Consider the following 19,929-nt stretch of genomic DNA (forward strand, 5'->3'; position numbering starts at 1 on the left):
CGTGTGGGTCAGGAGACAGACCTGTCTCTAGACCGGCTACCGAGCCACTCTCCTCGCCACTACTTCTTCACCTGGCTGCTGAAGAGGCGGATGTCTCCCCCCGTTCCTGACCGCCCTCTGTTAGCTCTTCCTCACTGTACAGTGGGGCTGAGCCCACAGCATGCGATACTTCGCTTGGTGAGGGAACACCAAAGGACAGGGGCAGGTCGAGGACACGTGATTTCAGTGGGCTTGCTCCCGGGCCATGCCAACTAACGGTTGTGTCTGACGTACCCACCGACCGTTGGCTGTAGGTGTCAGAGGTGACTTGGGAAGAGGAAGACGACCGAGCCAACCAATCGATGACGGCAGGGTTGTCAGTGGAGACACGACCGCTGGATGACACCGGGAGCACTGGCCTCTGGCTGCGAATAGTGCTGCCTCGACCCCTTCCTCTGCTGCCACGTCTGCTCGCTCCTGAAACATTGCCTCCTCTGCCACTCCTCTGCGTGTTGTCTGACATACTCTTTAATTCAACGATTCTGTGTCCCTGAGTAACAATTCTGTGTCTGTCCCTCAGTAACAATTCTGTGTCTGTCCCTCAGTAACAATTCTGTGTCTGTCCCTCAGTAACAATTCTGTGTCTGTCCCTCAGTAACAATTCTGTGTCTGTCCCTCAGTAACAATTCTGTGTCTGTCCCTCAGTAACGATTCTGTGTCCGTCCCTCAGTAACGATTCTGTGTCCCTCAGTAACGATTCTGTGTCCCTCAGTAACGATTCTGTGTCCCTCAGTAACGATTCTGTGTCCCTCAGTAACGATTCTGTGTCTGTCCCCCAGTAACGATTCTGTGTCCCTCAGTAACGATTCTGTGTCCCTCAGTAACGATTCTGTGTCCCTCAGTAACGATTCTGTGTCCCTCAGTAACGATTCTGTGTCCCTAAAGTCTCTCTGGCCCTAACTCTGTCCCTAATACAGACAGGTCTGTCTCTCTTGAATGACCGCAGGCTAATGGAGAATTGTAAGATGGCCGCAATTTATAGCTCCACCATTACACAGTGCTGGCTGGCTGGCTGCTGATTGGCTAATGCGATCACATGTCATGAATGAATGCATTATGGGTCAGCGCGCCTTGTCTGCGCGCCTTCCCAGAGATCCCCGCTCCGTCGCCACACATGTCGCCGCCATTTTTGGGAAAATTCGATTCGTGCATCCGAAGTTGGCTAATTTTCGGATTCGGCGCGAATCGAATATTTCCCAATATTCGAAACGAATTCCACTTCGCCATGTTCGATTCGCTCATCTCTACTTACAGTATATTGTGATCATGACTATTTTTTTTTTTATAATTAACAGTTTTGAGTTTTCACATGTATATACATACATCAAATTTGAAAAGGAAATGACTACATTTTTTAAAGACCTTAATATTAGAGATGAGCGAATCGAAGTAGGCGAAGTGGAATTCGTTTCGAATATTAGGAAAATTTCTTTTTCCTAAAATGGCGGCGACATGTGCGGCGACGGAGCGGGGATGTCTGGGAAGGCGCGCAGGCAAGGCGCGCTGACCCATAATGCATTCATTCATGACATGTGATCGCATTAGCCAATCAGCAGCCAGCCAGCCAGCACAGTGTAATGGTCGAGCTATAAATGGCGGCCATTTTAGAATTCTCCATTTGCCTCCAGTCATTCAACAGAGGCAGACCTGGCTGTATTCAGGGAGAGAGTTAGGGATAGAGAAACGTTACTTAGGGCCACAGAATCGTTACTCAGGGACAGACACGTTACTGAGGGACAGACACAGAATTGTTACTCAGGGACAGACACAGAATTGTTACTCAGGGACAGACACAGAATTGTTACTCAGGGACAGACACAGAAACGTTACTCAGGGACACAGAAACGTTACTCAGGGACACAGAAACGTTACTCAGGGACAGACACGTTACTGAGGGACAGACACAGAATTGTTACTCAGGGACAGACACAGAATTGTTACTCAGGGACACAGAATTGTTACTCAGGGACACAGAATTGTTACTCAGGGACACAGAATTGTTACTCAGGGACACAGAATTGTTACTCAGGGACAGACACAGAATCGTTGAATTAAAGAGTATGTCAGACAACATGCAGAGGAGTGGCAGAGGAGGCAATGTTTTAGGAGCGAGCAGACGTGGCAGCAGAGGAAGGGGTCGAGGCAGCACTATTCGCAGCCAGAGGCCAGTGCTCCCGGTGTCATCCAGTACAGTGAGGAAGAGCTAACAGAGGGCGGTCAGGAACGGGGGGAGACATCCGCATCTTCAGCAGCCAGGCGAAGAAGTAGTGGCGAGGAGAGTGGCTCGGTAGCCAGTCTAGAGACAGGTCTGTCTCCTGACCCACACACAGCCGAGGGGGCTAGTAGTGAGGCGGAGACCCTAATTGATGATGATGAGGCTGATCACACTTGGCAGCCTCGTCGTCATCAGGCTATTGCTTCCGCATCATCAGGAGAAGAGGGTGGCAGCTTGGCAGCGAGCAAAACAGTCGGTGGGTTGTCTCCATCGCCACACTCTGCCATGTGCCACTTTCAGGTCTCCTCACACACTGCTGGTGTGTTCAATTTTTTGACATAGGGTGCTGGCAGATTACGGGCCACCCATAGCTGCTGCCAGGCCCCTAATCTGCCATGGGCCCCTGTACCGCCTCCTCATGCTGCTGCCAGGTCCACAGTGTCTCATGGGTCCCTGTACGGCCTCCCATTGCTGCTGTCTCCATCGCCACTGTCAGGAATCAAGGAGTGACCAGAAAGGTGTGGACTGACACAGGGAAACGCAGGTTTCAGGTATAGTATAATACAGGTTATTATTAGCCACCCAGATATATATATAAACGCACAGTGAGCAAACTAACCTTCCACTAATCTTAGGAGGTGCAGGAACACAGGCGTAGTCAGGGCTGGAGAGGTGGAATGGTCAGGCCGACCGTAGGGTTCTGTAACGACTGCCTGGTGGTACCTCTAGCGGTCCTCAGGGCAGGATTCCCCAGGGCGCGGAGTCTAAGTCCCAGTCTGCTATTCACCAGGGCCCCTGATGGTGGGGATGGACTTGGAGCAGACAGGAACCAGGTCGCGGCCCCTGAGTACACCTGCTAGTGATAGAGGGATCCGCCAGAGGTATGTGCAGGTACGGCTGGATCCGTGCAGGATGGATGGATGGCAGAGTAGCGAGCGTGGTCAGACGGGCCAAGTCAGCAATGTGCGGGCAGCAAGGTATCAAAGGAGCAGGCAGAGAATGGTCAAGGTCACAAGCCGGGTTCAGTAACTCACGGACAGCGCAGTACAGAGGATCAGGCAGAAGGATGGTCAGGGATGAGCCAGTAGTCAGAACAGAAGACGGTCAACAGGAATCAGGATCAGGCAGGGTATCTTCTCACAGGAACTAGGAACAGGATACAGGGGCTCATGGGAAAACATACACCAAGGCCCAGAGCACAGGCCTGGTCATGCCTTATATACACCTTTCTGTAATCAGCCCCAGGTTTGGCTGATTGTGAGCTTCTGGCTGCTAAGAGCACCCGCTGGTCAGCTCTGGTACTGCAGCCCACACAGTAGGAGAGTCCCACCACCAGTGCTGAATCCATTCCTGACAGAACCCCCCCCCTCAAGGAGCGGCCTCAGGACGCTCCAAACAGTCCTTAGTGGGCAAAATGTTCCACCGCCCGGGTCCGGTAACTGGCTGAATATCCTACTGCCGGAGTAAACCGGCTGGCTGGGTTTCCTGCTGGTAGACTTCTCTTTGTGTAGGAGAATCAAGGAAGGCAGGTCACTGGGCACAGGATTTCCAGGAGCAGGCTGGGTATCAGTTATCGGCCAGTTTAACTGGACATCAGGGGCTGGCATGTCGGGCTGTGTAGCGGGCAGAGGCACGTCAGCGGGCACCGAGTCATCTGGCACGACAGCAGGCACAGAGTCACCGGGCACGTCAGCGGGCACCAAGCCTTCTAGCAGAACCGCGGGTACCGGGTCACCAAGCTCGACAGCAGGCACCGAGTCAACTGGCACGACAGCGGGCACCGAGTCAACTGGCACGACAGCGGGCACCGAGTCAACTGGCACGACAGCGGGCACCGAGTCAACTGGCATCGAGTCAACTGGTATGACAGCGGGCACCGAGTCATCAAGCATCAAGTCATCCGGCTCAACAGCGGGCACTGAGTCATCAAGCATCAAGTCATCCGGCTCAACAGCGGGCACTGAGTCAACTGGCACCGAGTCAACTGGTACGACAGCGGGCACCAAGTCAACTGGCACCGAACCATCAGGCATCAAGTCATCTGGCTCGACAGCGGGCACCGAGTCAACTGGCACGACAGCGGGCACCGAGTCAACTGGCACGACAGCGGGCACCGAGTCAACCGGCATCAAGTCATCCAGCTCAACAGCGGGCACCGAGTCAACTGGCACCAAGTCAACTGGTACGACAACGGGCACCGAGTCATCAGGCATCATGTCATCCGGCTCAACAGCGGGCACCAAGTCAACTGGCACCGAGTCAACTGGTACGACAGCGGGCACCAAGTCAACTGGCACCGAATCATCAGGCATCAAGTCATCTGGCTCGACAGCGGGCACCGAGTCAACTGGCACCAAGTCAACTGGTACGACAGCGGGCACCGAGTCAACTGGCAGGATGGTACAGTGAGTGGGAGTAGGGTACCGACATGTGGCAGATTGCTGGGTATACTGGGCTGTCACTGGGGGGGCTGTCACTGGGGGTGCTGTCGGGAATGCAGGAAAAGAGCTTTGAGCAGAGGAATGATGAGAAACAGGACTGGTTCGTTGCAAGCTGATTGAGGCTGGGTGTAACAAGTCTGACCATGTCTGCAGTAAGGGTTGGACAACGCTCAGCTTACACAAGGCCTGTCTGATCAAAGTTTGCACTGCGTTTATACACTTCTTTAGCACCTGTGGTGAATATGCTGAATAATGCTCCAAGAAGCAATCCGGATCATCCTCCAACAACCATACCAGTGATATTATTTGACTCGCCCTGAATGGAGGAAGAAATTCATCCCTGCTTTCAGGGGTACTAGATGAAGCCAACTCAATACAAGCCTGAATCAATGGTTGCACCTCAGAGAGCTCTAGGTCCTGACCTACTAGGGAATGAGCGACCCGTATGCACTCTAGCAGCTGATCCCGGGTATACTCCCGCAGAGTCTTATAGGCATATTCTCTGTCATCAAAGACTAGCATAGACAAATATATAACCTCATCAGGATGCATCCTTCACGACAAGTCAAGATGGCTTCCCTGTGCAGCCACTTCTGGTCAGGAAAGGCCTTGGTGTGATGTCAGGAATCAAGGAGTGACCAGAAAGGTGTGGACTGACACAGGGAAACGCAGGTTTCAGGTATAGTATAATACAGGTTATTATTAGCCACCCAGATATATATATATAAACGCACAGTGAGCAAACTAACCTTCCACTAATCTTAGGAGGTGCAGGAACACAGGCGTAGTCAGGGCTGGAGAGGTGGAATGGTCAGGCCGGCCGTAGGGTTCTGTAACGACTGCCTGGTGGTACCTCTAGCGGTCCTCAGGGCAGGATTCCCCAGGGCGCGGAGTCTAAGTCCCAGTCTGCTATTCACCAGGGCCCCTGATGGTGGGGATGGACTTGGAGCAGACAGGAACCAGGTCGCGGCCCCTGAGTACACCTGCTAGTGATAGAGGGATCCGCCAGAGGTATGTGCAGGTACGGCTGGATCCGTGCAGGATGGATGGATAGCAGAGTAGTGAGTGTGGTCAGACGGGCCAAGTCAGCAACGTGCGGGCAGCAAGGTATCAAAGGAGCAGGCAGAGAATGGTCAAGGTCACAAGCCGGGTTCAGTAACTCACGGACAGCGCAGTACAGAGGATCAGGCAGAAGGATGGTCAGGGATGAGCCAGTAGTCAGAACAGAAGACGGTCAACAGGAATCAGGATCAGGCAGGGTCGGCAACAAGGTATCTTCTCACAGGAACTAGGAACAGGATACAGGGGCTCATGGGAAACCATACACCAAGGCCCAGAGCACAGGCCTGGTCATGCCTTATATACACCTTTCTGTAATCAGCCCCAGGTTTGGCTGATTGTGAGCTTCTGGTTGCTAAGAGCACCCGCTGGTCAGCTCTGGTACTGCAGCCCACACGGCAGGAGAGTCCCACCACCAGTGCTGAATCCATTCCTGACAGCCACACTCTGCCATGTGCCACTTTCAGGTCTCCTCACACACTGCTGGTGTGTTCAATTTTTTGTCATAGGGTGCTGGCAGATTACGGGCCTCCTATAGCTGCTGCCAGGCCCCTAATCTGCCATGGGCCCCTATACCGCCTCCTCATGCTGCTGCCAGGTCCAGAGTCTCTCATGGGTCCCTGTACGGCCTCCCATTGCTGCTGTCTCCATCGCCACACTCTGCCATGTGCCACTTTCAGGTCTCCTCACACTGCTGGTGTGTTCCATTTTTTGTCATAGGGTGCTGGCAGATTACGGGCCTCCCATAGCTGCTGCCAGGCCCCTAATCTGCCATGGGCCCCTGTACCACCTCCTCATGCTGCTGCCAGGTCCACAGTGTCTCATGCCATGTGCCACTTTCAGGTCTCCTCACACTGCTGGTGTGTTCCATTTTTTGTCATAGGGTGCTGGCAGATTACGGGTCTCCTATAGCTGCTGCCAGGCCCCTAATCTGCCATGGGCCCCTATACCGCCTCCTCATGCTGCTGCCAGGTCCAGAGTCTCTCATGGGTCCCTGTACGGCCTCCCATTGCTGCTGTCTCCATCGCCACACTCTGCCATGTGCCACTTTCAGGTCTCCTCACACTGCTGGTGTGTTCCATTTTTTGTCATAGGGTGCTGGCAGATTACGGGCCTCCCATAGCTGCTGCCAGGCCCCTAATCTGCCATGGGCCCCTGTACCGCCTCCTCATGCTGCTGCCAGGTCCACAGTGTCTCATGCCATGTGCCACTTTCAGGTCTCCTCACACTGCTGGTGTTTTCCATTTTTTGTCATAGGGTGCTGGCAGATTACGGGCCTCCCATAGCTGCTGCCAGGCCCCTAATCTGCCATGGGCCCCTATACCGCCTCCTCATGCTGCTGCCAGGTCCAGAGTCTCTCATGGGTCCCTGTACGGCCTCCCATTGCTGCTGTCTCCATCGCCACACTCTGCCATGTGCCACTTTCAGGTCTCCTCACACTGCTGGTGTGTTCCATTTTTTGTCATAGGGTGCTGGCAGATTACGGGCCTCCCATAGCTGCTGCCAGGCCCCTAATCTGCCATGGGCCCCTGTACCGCCTCCTCATGCTGCTGCCAGGTCCACAGTGTCTCATGCCATGTGCCACTTTCAGGTCTCCTCACACTGCTGGTGTGTTCCATTTTTTGTCATAGGGTGCTGGCAGATTACGGGCCTCCCATTGCTGCTGCCAGGCCCGTAATCTGCCATGGGCCCCCGTACCGACTCCTCATGCTGTGACGTTGCAACAAGGTGGAATTCAACCCTACATATGTTAGACCGCCTTTACGAACAGCGAAAGGCCATCACAGATTTCCTGATGTTAAAAGCGGATAAAGGTACTCCCTGTGTAACTTAGATGTCAGCCATTGGCAGCTCATGCGTGACACCTGCGCTTGCTCAGGCCCTTTGAGGAGGCCACGCTATTCGTGAGTCGGCAGGACTATGGGATGAACGACGTCATTCCTCTGTTGCACGTCCTGGAACAAATGCTATTAACAATGGCTGGTCAGGGTGCGGTAGACGTGGCGCACAGATCTCAATGCCACATGACCCCTGTGGGGGCAGGACAGGAAGAAGAGGAGAAGGTAGAGGAGGACATTGGTGCTCAGGAATTATTGAGTGAAATGGGTGGTTTTTCCACTCAGCGGACAGGAGTGGAGGAGCAGGAGCATCTGGTAGAGGAGGAGGAGGAGGAGACAGAGGACCCAGACGCACCGTGGCAGTATGCTGTGGAGATGGAGGCAGGGAGTCCCTCGCATTCCTTGGCACAAATGGCCCATAGCATGCTCGCTTGCTTGCGTAGCGACAGCCGAATAATAACCATCAGACAGAGGGATGACTTTTGGCTGTCCACCTTGTTGGACTCTCGCTACCGTTCAAAAATGGTGGCCTTTTTCACACCTGCTGAGAGGGAGGCCAAAATAACGTACTATAAAAACCACCTATGTAGTCAGCTGGTCTCTGCCTTTCTGCGCCAACGTCCATCCTCAGACACTGTGGGCCCTGTGCGCTCGCGTTCCGCTGCCATGGCAGCAGGGGAGGGGTGGGGTGGTAGGAGCAGTGGCAGCTCCACCAGCAGCAGCTGCCTCAGTCTGCAGTCGATGATGAGTAGCTTTCTTCACCAGCGCAGTAAGGAAACTACTAACCAGCCGCAGCAGCAGCATCAGGTGGACCTGGAGCAGGACCTCAAACAACAGGCTTAGGCCTACTTGGACAGCACCCTGCCAACCGAGGTAGACAATCCCCTTGACTACTGGGCAACGAAACTTGACCTTTGGCCCCAACTAGCTGAATTTGCCCTTGAAAGGCTGTCAAGCCCGGCCAGTAGCGTGGCATCGGAGCGCGTGTTTAGTGCGGCAGGAGGTATTGTAACTCCGCGGAGGACACGACTGTCCACCCAAAGTGTGGAGAGACTCACCTTTGTGAAAATGAATCAGGCGTGGATTAGTCTGGATTTCAAACCACCAGTTCCTGACACAACTGACTAAATCCGCCATGAATCATGCCCCAAACATGTGCCACTTTCAGGTCTCCTCACACTGCTGGTGTGTTCCATTTTTTGTCATAGGGTGCTGGCAGATTACGGGCCTCCCATAGCTGCTGCCAGGCCCCTAATCTGCCATGGGCCCCTATACCGCCTCCTCATGCTGCTGCCAAGTCCAGAGTCTCTCATGGGTCCCTGTACGGCCTCCCATTGCTGCTGTCTCCATCGCCACACTCTGCCATGTGCCACTTTCAGGTCTCCTCACACTGCTGGTGTGTTCCATTTTTTGTCATAGGGTGCTGGCAGATTACGGGCCTCCCATAGCTGCTGCCAGGCCCCTAATCTGCCATGGGCCCCTATACCGCCTCCTCATGCTGCTGCCAGGTCCAGAGTCTCTCATGGGTCCCTGTACGGCCTCCCATTGCTGCTGTCTCCATCGCCACACTCTGCCATGTGCCACTTTCAGGTCTCCTCACACTGCTGGTGTGTTCCATTTTTTGTCATAGGGTGCTGGCAGATTACGGGCCTCCCATAGCTGCTGCCAGGCCTCTAATCTGCCATGGGCCCCCGTACCGACTCCTCATGCTGCTGCCAGGCCCGTAATCTGTCATGGGCCCCTGTTGTCGCTTGTTGGCATATTCCGCTCGTTCAGATGCTCCTTCTCCTGCTACTCCTCTTCACGGATTCCGTCAGCAGTCTTTCTTGGAATCCGTTTCCAAGAGACAACAGTTTGCGAGCACGCACCCGACGGTGCAGAAGCTGAACGTCCTCCTGTCCAAGTTGCTGCTGCCAGGCTCGTAATCTGTCATGCGCCCCTGTACCGCCTCCTCATGCTGCTGCCAGGTCCAGAGTGTGTCATGGGCCCCCGTACCGACTCCTCATGCTGCTGCCAGGCCCGTAATCTGTCATGGGCCCCTGTACCGCCTCCTCATGCTGCTGCCAGGTCCAGAGTGTGTCATGGGTCCCTGTACGGCCTCCCATTGCTGCTGTCTCCATCGCCACACTCTGCCATGTGCCACTTTCAGGTCTCCTCACACTGCTGGTGGTTTCCATTTTTGTCATAGGGTGCTGTATGGCCTCCCATTGCTGCTGCCTCCACCGCCACACTGTGGCTCCACACTCTGGTTTTGGCCCCGTGACTGCCCAAATGAGTGAAGTGTGCGGTGATTCTAAGATCGACGGCACTCATCTGCATGTCATACTGACTGTCAGTATTATTTCTCTTCCCCAGCAGACTCCAAGGGCATTTAAATTAAAGGTACAGTGTTCTGCACTAATATAAAGGCTCTCTGAAGCCTAGAAACACCCTTTTATAAGTTAAATTCGCAGCGAATATATTCGACTCGAATCGGAATTTTTCCACGAATTCGCCGAATCAGTCGAATCGAATTTTTGAATACTTCGCTCATCTCTACTTAATATGTTTGGTATTATTCTGTGGATTATATAGTGATTTATTTTTAAATGTACTGTGTAGATAGTTATTTTCAGTCCTCCTAATCTCCCCACTATGGATTTGTGGGTTAGATAATAGATACTAATTAATATTCAGGCTCCTAATATATTTTTGTATACCCACAAATGTTTCAAACTTGTTCAAATTCTTTTGGGGGGGCATATTTTAATCCCTTATCTAGTACCATCCTTTTGTCCCTAATCGGGTACTCCACTTAGTTAAACAAGAAAAAACATTGCCCATCATCCTTGATTATAATGCCCAACATAGGGAGGTAGAAAATATAAAAAAAAAAAAATATTGGCCCATTTTGAAAGCTGACAAACATCTGAAAGAAGTATTGCTAGAGAAGCCACATGTTATACAGTATATAGGCAAGCACCCACCATTAGGGATAGATTAGTTAACCATTTACCTATTGGGCACTTATACCCCCGGGGGCTGGGGCCATCGGGCTTAAGATGACCGGGCTGCACAGCGGGAGGTAAGCGCCGACCGCAGTCTGGACTAGGCTCCAGCGACAAGCAGAAGTGCCACTAACACAGGGAAACCTCCTTGGCCAGCCACTGCACTGAAGGGACATTGGCGGCCTCTTTCCTTCACTGGCCGGCACACTGTTGCAGCTCTGTGGCAGCGGTGGATTGGGATGTCTCTTTGCTGGACGGGGCTGTCTCTTTGCTGGAAGGGGCTGTCTCTTTACTGGACAGCGATCTCTCTTTGCTGGACAGCGATCTCTCTTTGCTGGATTGGGCTGCCTCTTTGCTGGATTGGGATGTCTCTTTACCCAGTTGGGTCCAGCAAAGAGACATCCCAATCCAGCAAAGAGACAGCCCAGTCCAAGAAGAGATATCCCCATCCAGAAAAGAGACTTCCCTGTCCAGCAAAGAGGCATCCCATCTCTTTGTGGATTTGGATGTCTCTTTGCTAGAGATGTCTATTTGCTGGACTGGGCTGTCTGTTTGCTATATGAAGAGATCTCTTTGCTGGATGGGGATGTCTCTTTGCAGGATTGGGCCATCTTTTTGAATATATAGGGGGCACTGTGATTAGATGTCTAGATGCACTGTAATGTACAGGGGCACTGTGATATAAAGGGGACTGAGCTGTAAAGGGGCACTGTAATAAATACAGTGCCTCTTTACAGTGCAGTCCTCTTCATATCACTGTTCTCTTTATATTACAGTGTGGAGGACCGACTCTGTGAATATTCCGTCACCATCTGTCAGGAAAGGACTCGCCAATAATGGTGGGACATACATGCCTTGTGGGTTGCAGTACCAGGACTGGCCAGCGGGCGCTCTCAGCAACCAGAGGCTCACTCCTGCAGTCAGCCAAAACACCTGAGGCTGATTGCAGGAGGTGCATATAAGGAATGGCCAGACTTGCAATCAGGGCCTTGGTGTATGTTTCCCAAGAGCCCCTGTACCTGCACCCTGTCTGCTTCCTGTCTGATCCTGCTTGATCCCTGACTCTGATTGAACTCCGCCTGTCCTGACCTCTGCTATTCCTGACCACTCTGGAGTCTGCTCCTTTGGTACCTTGTCTGCCTGATTGTTCCTGACCCGGCCCATCTGACTATGCTCTGCCTGCTCCTTTGTACCTTGCCTGCTCGTTTGCTACCGACCCGGCCTGCCCGACTACGCTTAGTATTGTTCTTTTGTTATCTGTTGGGGGTTTTGTTTGGTTTGTTTGCACTGTGTTTATGTTTAGTCTTGCACTGCGTTTATGTATTGTTTAGTCTTAAATAAATTATATTGTTTATACTATATCTGAAGCCTGCGTTTCCCTGTGTCAGTCCACACACCTCTGGTCATACCCGGAGCCCTGACATTACACCAAGGCCAATCCTGACCAGACGTGGCTGCACAGGGAAGCCATCTTGGCTTATTGTTGCTGGGAAGGATGAATCTTGATGAGGTGGTGTATTTGTCTCTGCTAGTGTTTGATGACAGAGATTATGCTTATCAGACTCTGAAGGAGTATACCAGGGATCAACTACTAGAGTGCATAAGGATCGCTCATTGCCTAGTAGATCAGGGCACAGAGTTCTCTGAGGTGCAACCATTGATTCAGGTTTGTGCAGAGTTGGTTTCATCTGGTACCCCCGAAAGCAGGGATGAATTTTTGATGCCATTTAGTGCCGACCAGGTAGAGTCCTTGGTGTGGTTATTGGAGGATGATGTGGATTACTTTCTGGAGCGTTATTCTGCATGTTCACAACAGGTACTAAGAGACTGTATAAACGCAGTGCAGTCTTTGACCAGACAGGCTTTGTGTAAGCTGAGCTTTGTTCAACCCATACTGCAGACATGGTCAGACTTGTTGCACCCAGCCTCAGTCAGCTTGCAACGTCATTCCTCTGCTCAAGGCACTGTTCCTGCATCCCCGACAGCACCCCCAGTATACTCTGCTAACTACCACATATCAGTCCCCTGCTCCCACTCGCTCCACCTATCCTTTCTTTAACCCTGTAAAGAAGTCCTCTGTAGCAACTTCTCCCTCCTTTGTTCCATCCCCCTGCTCTTCTCTGCCTACAGCTGTTCTATCCACTTACAAACCTGTGCTTACTTCCTGTGCTCCAGTAACTAAAACCAGGAAAAAGCAAAAATTCTTTCCAACCAGTACCATCCTGCCAGTATCCAAACCGGTTAGCCTGCCGTCTGAGAACCCGCCTTCCGTGGTTCAGCCTGGTGCCCCGGCACCCGCAATTCAGCCTGATACCCTGATGCCTGATGACCCAGTGTACGCTACCCAGCCTGATGGTTCTACCCAGCCTGATGGTTCTACCCAGCCTCATGGTCCTACCCAGCCTGTTGAACTGATCGAGCCAGATGACCTGTTGCCAGATGACCCGGTGCCCGCTGTCAAGCCAGATGACCCGGTACCCGCTGTCGAGCCAGACGATCCAATGCCTGATGACCTGGTGCCCGCTGTCGAACCAGATGACCCGGTACCCGCTGTCGAGCCAGATGACCTGATGCCAGATGACCCGGTGCCCGCTGTCAAGCCAGATGACCCGGTGCCTGCTGTCGAGCCAGACGATCCGATGCCTGATGACCCGGTGCCCGCTGTCGAGCCAGATGACCCGGTACCCGCTGTCGAGCCAGATGACCCGGTGCCCGCAGTCTTGCCAGATGACTCGGCGCCCACTGTCTTGCCAGATGACTCGGAGCCTGCTGCTCCGCCCGGTGGCCTGGTGCCCGCTGCTCCGCCCGGTGGCCCGGTGCCCGCTGCTCTGCCTGGTGGCCCGGTGCCCAGCCTGATGTGCCTCCGTCCGGTGCCCAGCCTGATGTGCCTCCGTCCGGTGCCCAGCCTGATGTGCCTCCGTCCAGTGCCCAGCCTGATGTGCCTCTGTCCGGTGCCCAGCCTGATGTGCCTCCGTCCGGTGCCCAGCCTGATGTGCCTCTGCCCGGTGCCCAGCCTGATGTACCAGTCCTTGATATCCCGCCAATTATCGGATCTGGGCGGTGGAACATTTTGCCCATTTAGGACGGTTTGGAGCGTCCTGAGGCCGCTCCTTGAGGGGGGGGTACTGTCAGGAATGGACTCGCCAATAGTGGTGGGACTCACCTGCCTTGTGGGTTGCAGTACCAGGACTGGCCAGCGGGTGCTCTCAGCAACCAGAGGCTCACTCCTGCAGTCAGCCAAAACACCTGAGGCTGATTGCAGGAGGTGCATATAAGGAATGGCCAGACTTGCAATCAGGGCCTTGGTGTATGTTTCCCAAGAGCCCCTGTACCTGCATCCTGTCTGCTTCCTGTCTGATTCTGCTTGATCCCTGACTCTGATTGAACTCCGCCTGTCCTGACCTCTGCTATTCCTGACCACTCTGGAGTCTGCTCCTTTGGTACCTTGTCTGCCTGATTATTCCTGGCCCGGCCCGTCTGACTACGCTCTGCCTGCTCCTTTGTACCTTGCCTGCCCGTTTGCTACCGACCCGGCCTGCCCGACTACGCTTAGTATTGTTCTTTTGTTATCTGTTGGGGGTTTTGGTTTGGTTTGTTTGCACTGTGTTTATGTTTAGTCTTGCACTGCCTTTATGTATTGTTCAGTCTTAAATAAATATTGTTTATACTATATCTGAAGCCTGCGTTTCCCTGTGTCAGTCCACACACCTCTGGTCATACCCGGAGCCCTGACACCATCTGCCCCCGCGAATGCCCTTGCACACCGCCATTGACACCCCCCCAGAAATATGCTGCTCAGTTTAAAATGCCGGACCTATTTTTTGTCCCAGTCCAGGCCTGGTGGGCACAACTGATATCTGGGGGGCATATCCCACCCCAGCACCCCCCTAGATCCGGCCATGTACAGTGACCATATATAAAAGGCGGATTATCCATAGAGGAGAGGCCACTATTTCACCCCCGCTAGGAGGGAAGATGCCTGTTTGACCTGTTTCTTATACTGGTCCATACATGAAGGTGTGGGTCCACTTATTCCATATGGTCACCGTTGTGATGCACCGGGATTATGGACTTACTCTCCAGTAGGAATACGTTTTTCCCATCTACATTGTTGAAGAATTATTTCCTTTTCCTTTTGGACTTTCATTGTTGAGTTTTTTCATATGTGTTTTGGACTTTTATGTATGATATGTTGTATTTAAATGTTTTTTGAGCAGCACAGCACTACACATTAGTTTAGTAGGTCAGAAATATTGCCAATTCTCATATCACTTGGCTTAGCTACTCTGTTATAATGCAATTTTCCATTCATGTGGAGGACAGATTTGCTTCCCTACTTAGGCACATCATTTCTCCCTATACCAAATACCTCTACTCTCAGAACTACGACAGTTTAGTAAGCTGGGTGAGAAGGGACTTGGGCCTTTCCTTTAACACGGCTGGGGAGAATAATTGTAATCAAAATTTATATCCGGTCACAGATTACCTATCTCTTATATACAATATCTATAGAACTGATTGTCCCTGAAAGAATGCTTGTACCATTAGACAGCACTTAAGGGGGGTTCCTTTTGGACTTTTGGAAGTATAGACAAATACTTGATTTCCTCCCAAAATTGACTCACAAATTGAGACCGGTAGCCGCCTTGAGCCCCTTTGAGTTTGTATGTGCAACAGATAGTGATAAGAAACACCTACTTTCCTGCATGTATAAACTACTGCTTAGCACTTCCTCTGATTTTATTAAGGAATGGGAGAGGGAACTTTAGTCAGAAAAAGTCCTGCTTTATCACATCAGGCTGGCCCCTTTTGCAGTTATAAAGGGAATAGTAAAACATTAACAATAAGTGCCTATACACTTTAAAATCTAGTAATACACTGTCTCACCCTGCACATGCTCAGTTGCTCTCTATTTTTTGGCACTGTGCCAAAAATCAGAGCCACTAGAGGCCGATCTGCTGACAGCCTAAAGATTTACCACTGCTCAGGGGGCTTCAGCAAAAAGGCAGCCTCCCAAAAAGAAGAAGTAGGAGCAATGCTGTACGCAATTTACACCACACACTAATTTTGGTAGCATATTTATTGTGGAATGTATGTTTATTGCTAAATAACGTTATTTATTATTATGTTGTTATGCGTAAAGTTCCACTTTAATGTGGAGTTTACTCCCCACCAGTTGCAAAAAAATAATACAACTATCATATGTTTCATCTTTTAGAACCAAAACTCAAGAGACGTGCTATCAAGTTCTGTCAAGATGGTACAAGTCCCCCTCTCGCCTAGCAAATATTTTACCAGGAGCAAATCCAAGATGCTGGAGGTGTTGTGGGCAGGAGGGGACATTCCTCCATATTTGGTGGTTGTGTCCCAAGATTACACAGTTCCATTTCCATCACAGTTCCATGGGTACAGAAAACTTCTCTTAAACCAATAAGACATACTCCTCTGCAATTTCTGTTTCATGATACACCCTTCTCCACTAAAATCCTCTAAAAACAGCGTTACTCCACACCTGCTAAACACATCCAAATGCCTAATACCCAGATCTTGGAAGCAAGCTGCCTGTCTGCCTGGCAGAAAGTAGATAAGGTTCTGGGAGACAGAGAGGTGTGTCTTTATGAAGAACAAGTAGGGAAAATGTGAAGATATTTGGGCAGGTTGAAAAGATCACTGGGCAGGACCATAATCTTGTTTCTGTCTATAAGTCTGCCATATGGATAACTGCAAACACATTAACTGTTCTTGCTTATATAGTTTATTGTTACATACAGTCTAGAGGTATTCTTTCTGTAAAATTGCTAAAAGACAAAACAATACTATGTTTCTGACTGACATCTATTGGCTTCTTGATGTTATATTTTCTCTTTATCTTTATGTTTATTTTGTATTTTATGTGTTTTTCTTTTCTTATGTGCCCCAAGGACAGTAGTAATGCACAAGGCGTAACGCGCTGTGGGGGAAGAGTGTTTGGCTAAATTGCATTAACAGTGGCAAGGGCTTAAAGAAGCATGGTTAAATAAAACAAAATAATTTTTGTACCCATAAAATATTCTTAGATTAACCAGGTCCTGCCCACCCACAGTACATTTAATGCAGGTGGGTGGCATGGGCAGACTGTATTTCATCCAGCTTGTTCTGGGTTGTGGCAGTGCGTGTACACACCCCCACCTGATCTGTGCTCTGATTTGCTACAGCACAAGTTTTTTTAGCAGGTTTTGGCAAAAGATGTTGGCCCTGAACCTGCTGATTGGCTATACTGAATCGCAGCACAGCCTGTGTCAATCTTTGTACACAGACACAGGATCTGAATGGATCTTCTCTGTCTGAGCCTGTTTTTGGTTCAGCGTGAGAAGAGCGCAGGTCCTGTATGAGTAGAAGCAGCACTTGTACACACCTAGTTAGGCACATTTAACCCTCTGATTTCCCTCCAGTTAACCCTTTAATTTTCAACAAGACTATCACAGTCGAACTATAACCACCATTACTAGAATAATGTCTGAATGGATCAGTATCTTGATCCCAATCAGAACTATGCTAGTGTCCCCAATAATTCAGTGTTAGCAGGCTCAGACCAAATTGCTGCCAGCATGTGTGTTTAGTCCCCAACCCCCCTCAACAAATGCAGTGTCAATATAATTTCTGATCACTGCGACCTCACACATGGTACACAAATAACCGCAGTGTTAGTAAGATCAGCCCTGATCTCTGCTAGCACCAGCAGGTAAATTTTATTTTTTGTGCACAAGCAATCCCTGAAAGCAAGGGGTTCTTTTTTTTTTCCATAGTTGCACTAGGTACCTGTAAAGTTAGTTCCCAAAATGTCTCAAAAAAGGCATACTAGTGAGGAGGCCTGTAGGATTCTGAGCATGACAGATGAGAGTGAAGGGGAAGCCTCACTGTCAAAATCCGCCTTTAGAATATGAACCTGAAGAGTGCAGCGGCACCCTGACAGGTAGCTGATGGAGTAGAGGTCCCTGCTAAGATAAGACGTACCCAACCCTAGGTTGCTGAGGTGCTAGAAATGCACAATTATGCTCATATGCAGTAGCTCTACACAACTTTTTGGTGACCTGGCAAGCACCAGTAGCGTAATACATCCTGGCCTTTTAAACAACAGCACTGCAGTATCTCATGGTGAAGTGGCTAGCAGTAGCAGCAGAATGCAAACGCAGCCACCAATAATTCAAGCACAGACCTGTAGAGCCCATCGTAGCCTTCCAGAGGTGCTTGCAAACCCCATTTGGCTGCCCCCAGATTCAGCAACACCAGTTATCCCCCATTCACAGCCCAGCCCAAGGTTCCGGTGGAAACAACAAACCTAACAACTCCCCTAGCCTTTTTTTATCTGTTTTTCACCAAATACATGTATAATTTGATTGTAGACCAAATTAATGTTTATGCTCAACAATACATAGCCACCAACCCAAGCTCATACTTTGCCAGGCCATTGAAGTGGAAATCTATCACAATTTCCGAATGTAATACTTTTTCAGTCTAACTAATAACATGGGCATTACAAAAAAAGAATGAATTGCGGTCATATTGGTCCACAGACCAGATTCATCATATATCCATGTTCTCTGTATACAATGGTCATGGTGACCATGACCATGATTGGCTCCAAAAAATTCAGCCCCTTCCAAATTAACTGTCCCAGAAGTGTATACTCCCCAACAAAACCTCTGTGTAGATGAATTCCTTTTTACTGTACATTTTACTGGCAGGTTTGTGTTCAAACAATATCTCCCCAGCAAACATGCCAGATTTGGGGTAAACTGTATAAAGTCTGAGAGGGCAACAGGCTATACATATCATTTTAAAATGTATGAGGGAAAAGACAGTCGAGTGGAGCCCCTGAATGCCCAGACTACATGCAGACACAACGGTCCAAATCAACACTGCATCTGGTGTTGTTGAAAAGCCTCTCTGCGTCCATGACTATAATCTTTATATGGGAAGGCATAGACTTCAACAATTAAATGATGAAGCTGTATTTAGCTGCCCACAGAGCTAGACACTGTACCAAAAAAATTCTATATACAGTCATGGCCGAAATTGTTGGCACCCTTGATATTTTTCCTGAAAATCAAGTATTTCACACAAAAAAGGTATTGCATTAACACATGTTTTGCTATACACATGTTTATTCCCTTTGTATGTATTGGAACAAATATAAAACAGAGGCAGAAAAGCAAATATGACATAATGTCACACAAAACCCCAAAAATGGGCTGGACAAAAGTATTGGCACCCTTAACTTAATATTTGGTTGCACACCCTTTGGAAAACATAACTGAAATCAGTCGCTTCCTATAACCATCAATAAGCTTCTGACACCTCTCACCCGGAATTTTGGACCACTCTTCCTTTGCAAACAGCTCCAGGTCTCTCTTATTGGAAGGACACCTTTTCCCAACAGCAATTTTAAGATCTCTCCACAGGTGTTCAATGGGATTTAGATCTGGGCTCATTGCTGGCCACTTCAGAACTCTCCAGCGCTTCTTTGCCATCCATTTCTGAGTGCTTTTTGACGTATGTTTGGGGTCATTGTCCTGCTGGAAGACCCAGGATCTTGGACGCAAACCCAGCTTTCTGACACTGGGCCCTACAGTGCGACCCAAAATCCTTTGGTAATCCTCAGATTTCATGATGCCTTGCACACAGTCAAGGCACCCAGTGCCAGAGGCAGCAAAACAACCCCAAAACATCATTGAACCTCCACCATATTTTACCGTAGGTACTGTGTTTTGTTCTTTGTAGGCCTCATTCCGTTTTCGGTAAACAGTAGAATGATGTGCTTTACCGAAAAGCTCTATCTTGGTCTCATCTGTCCACAAGACGTTTTCCCAGAAGGCTTTTGGCTTACTCAAGTACATTTTGGCAAACTGTAGTCTTGCTTTTTTATGTCTCTGTGTCAGCAGTGGGGTCCTCCTGGGTCTCCTGCCATAGCGTTTCATTTCATTTAAATGTCGACGGATAGTTCGCGCTGACACTGATGCTCCCTGAGCCTGCAGGACAGCTTGAATGTCTTTGGAACATGTTTGGGGCTGCTTATCCACCATCCGGACTATTCTGCGTTGCAATCTTTCATCAATTTTCCTCATCCGTCCACGACCAGGGAGATTAGCTACAGTGCCATGGGTTGCAAACTTCTTGATAATGTTGCGCACTGTGGACAAAGGCAAATCTAGTTCTCTGGAGATGGACTTGTAACCTTGAGATTGTTGATATTTTGCCACAATTTTGGTTCTCAGGTCCTCAGACAGTTCTCGTCTCCTCTTTCTGTTGTCCATGCTTAGTGTGGCACAGACAGACACACAATGCAAAGGTTAAGTGAACGTCTCTCCTTT

At 50.1% G+C, this 19,929-nt stretch overlaps 1 protein-coding gene across 1 annotated transcript in view; it reads left to right on the forward strand.

The window, feature by feature from the left end:
* Positions 1 to 18,613, forward strand: part of LOC149469699 (uncharacterized) — a 222,296-nt gene extending 203,683 nt beyond the window's left edge. Inside the window, exon 3 of the mRNA XM_089668772.1 lies at positions 15,798 to 18,613. Coding sequence (XP_089524898.1) covers positions 15,798 to 15,862 — 65 coding nt within the window. The 3' untranslated portion in view covers positions 15,863 to 18,613. The remainder of the gene's footprint in view (positions 1 to 15,797) is intronic.
* Positions 18,614 to 19,929: the final 1,316 nt, after the last annotated feature.

This window comes from Staurois parvus, unplaced genomic scaffold (assembly GCF_062004578.1).
Source record: "Staurois parvus isolate SC_StPar_1 unplaced genomic scaffold, SC_StPar_1.0 ptg000063l, whole genome shotgun sequence".
Lineage (NCBI taxonomy): Eukaryota > Metazoa > Chordata > Amphibia > Anura > Ranidae > Staurois > Staurois parvus.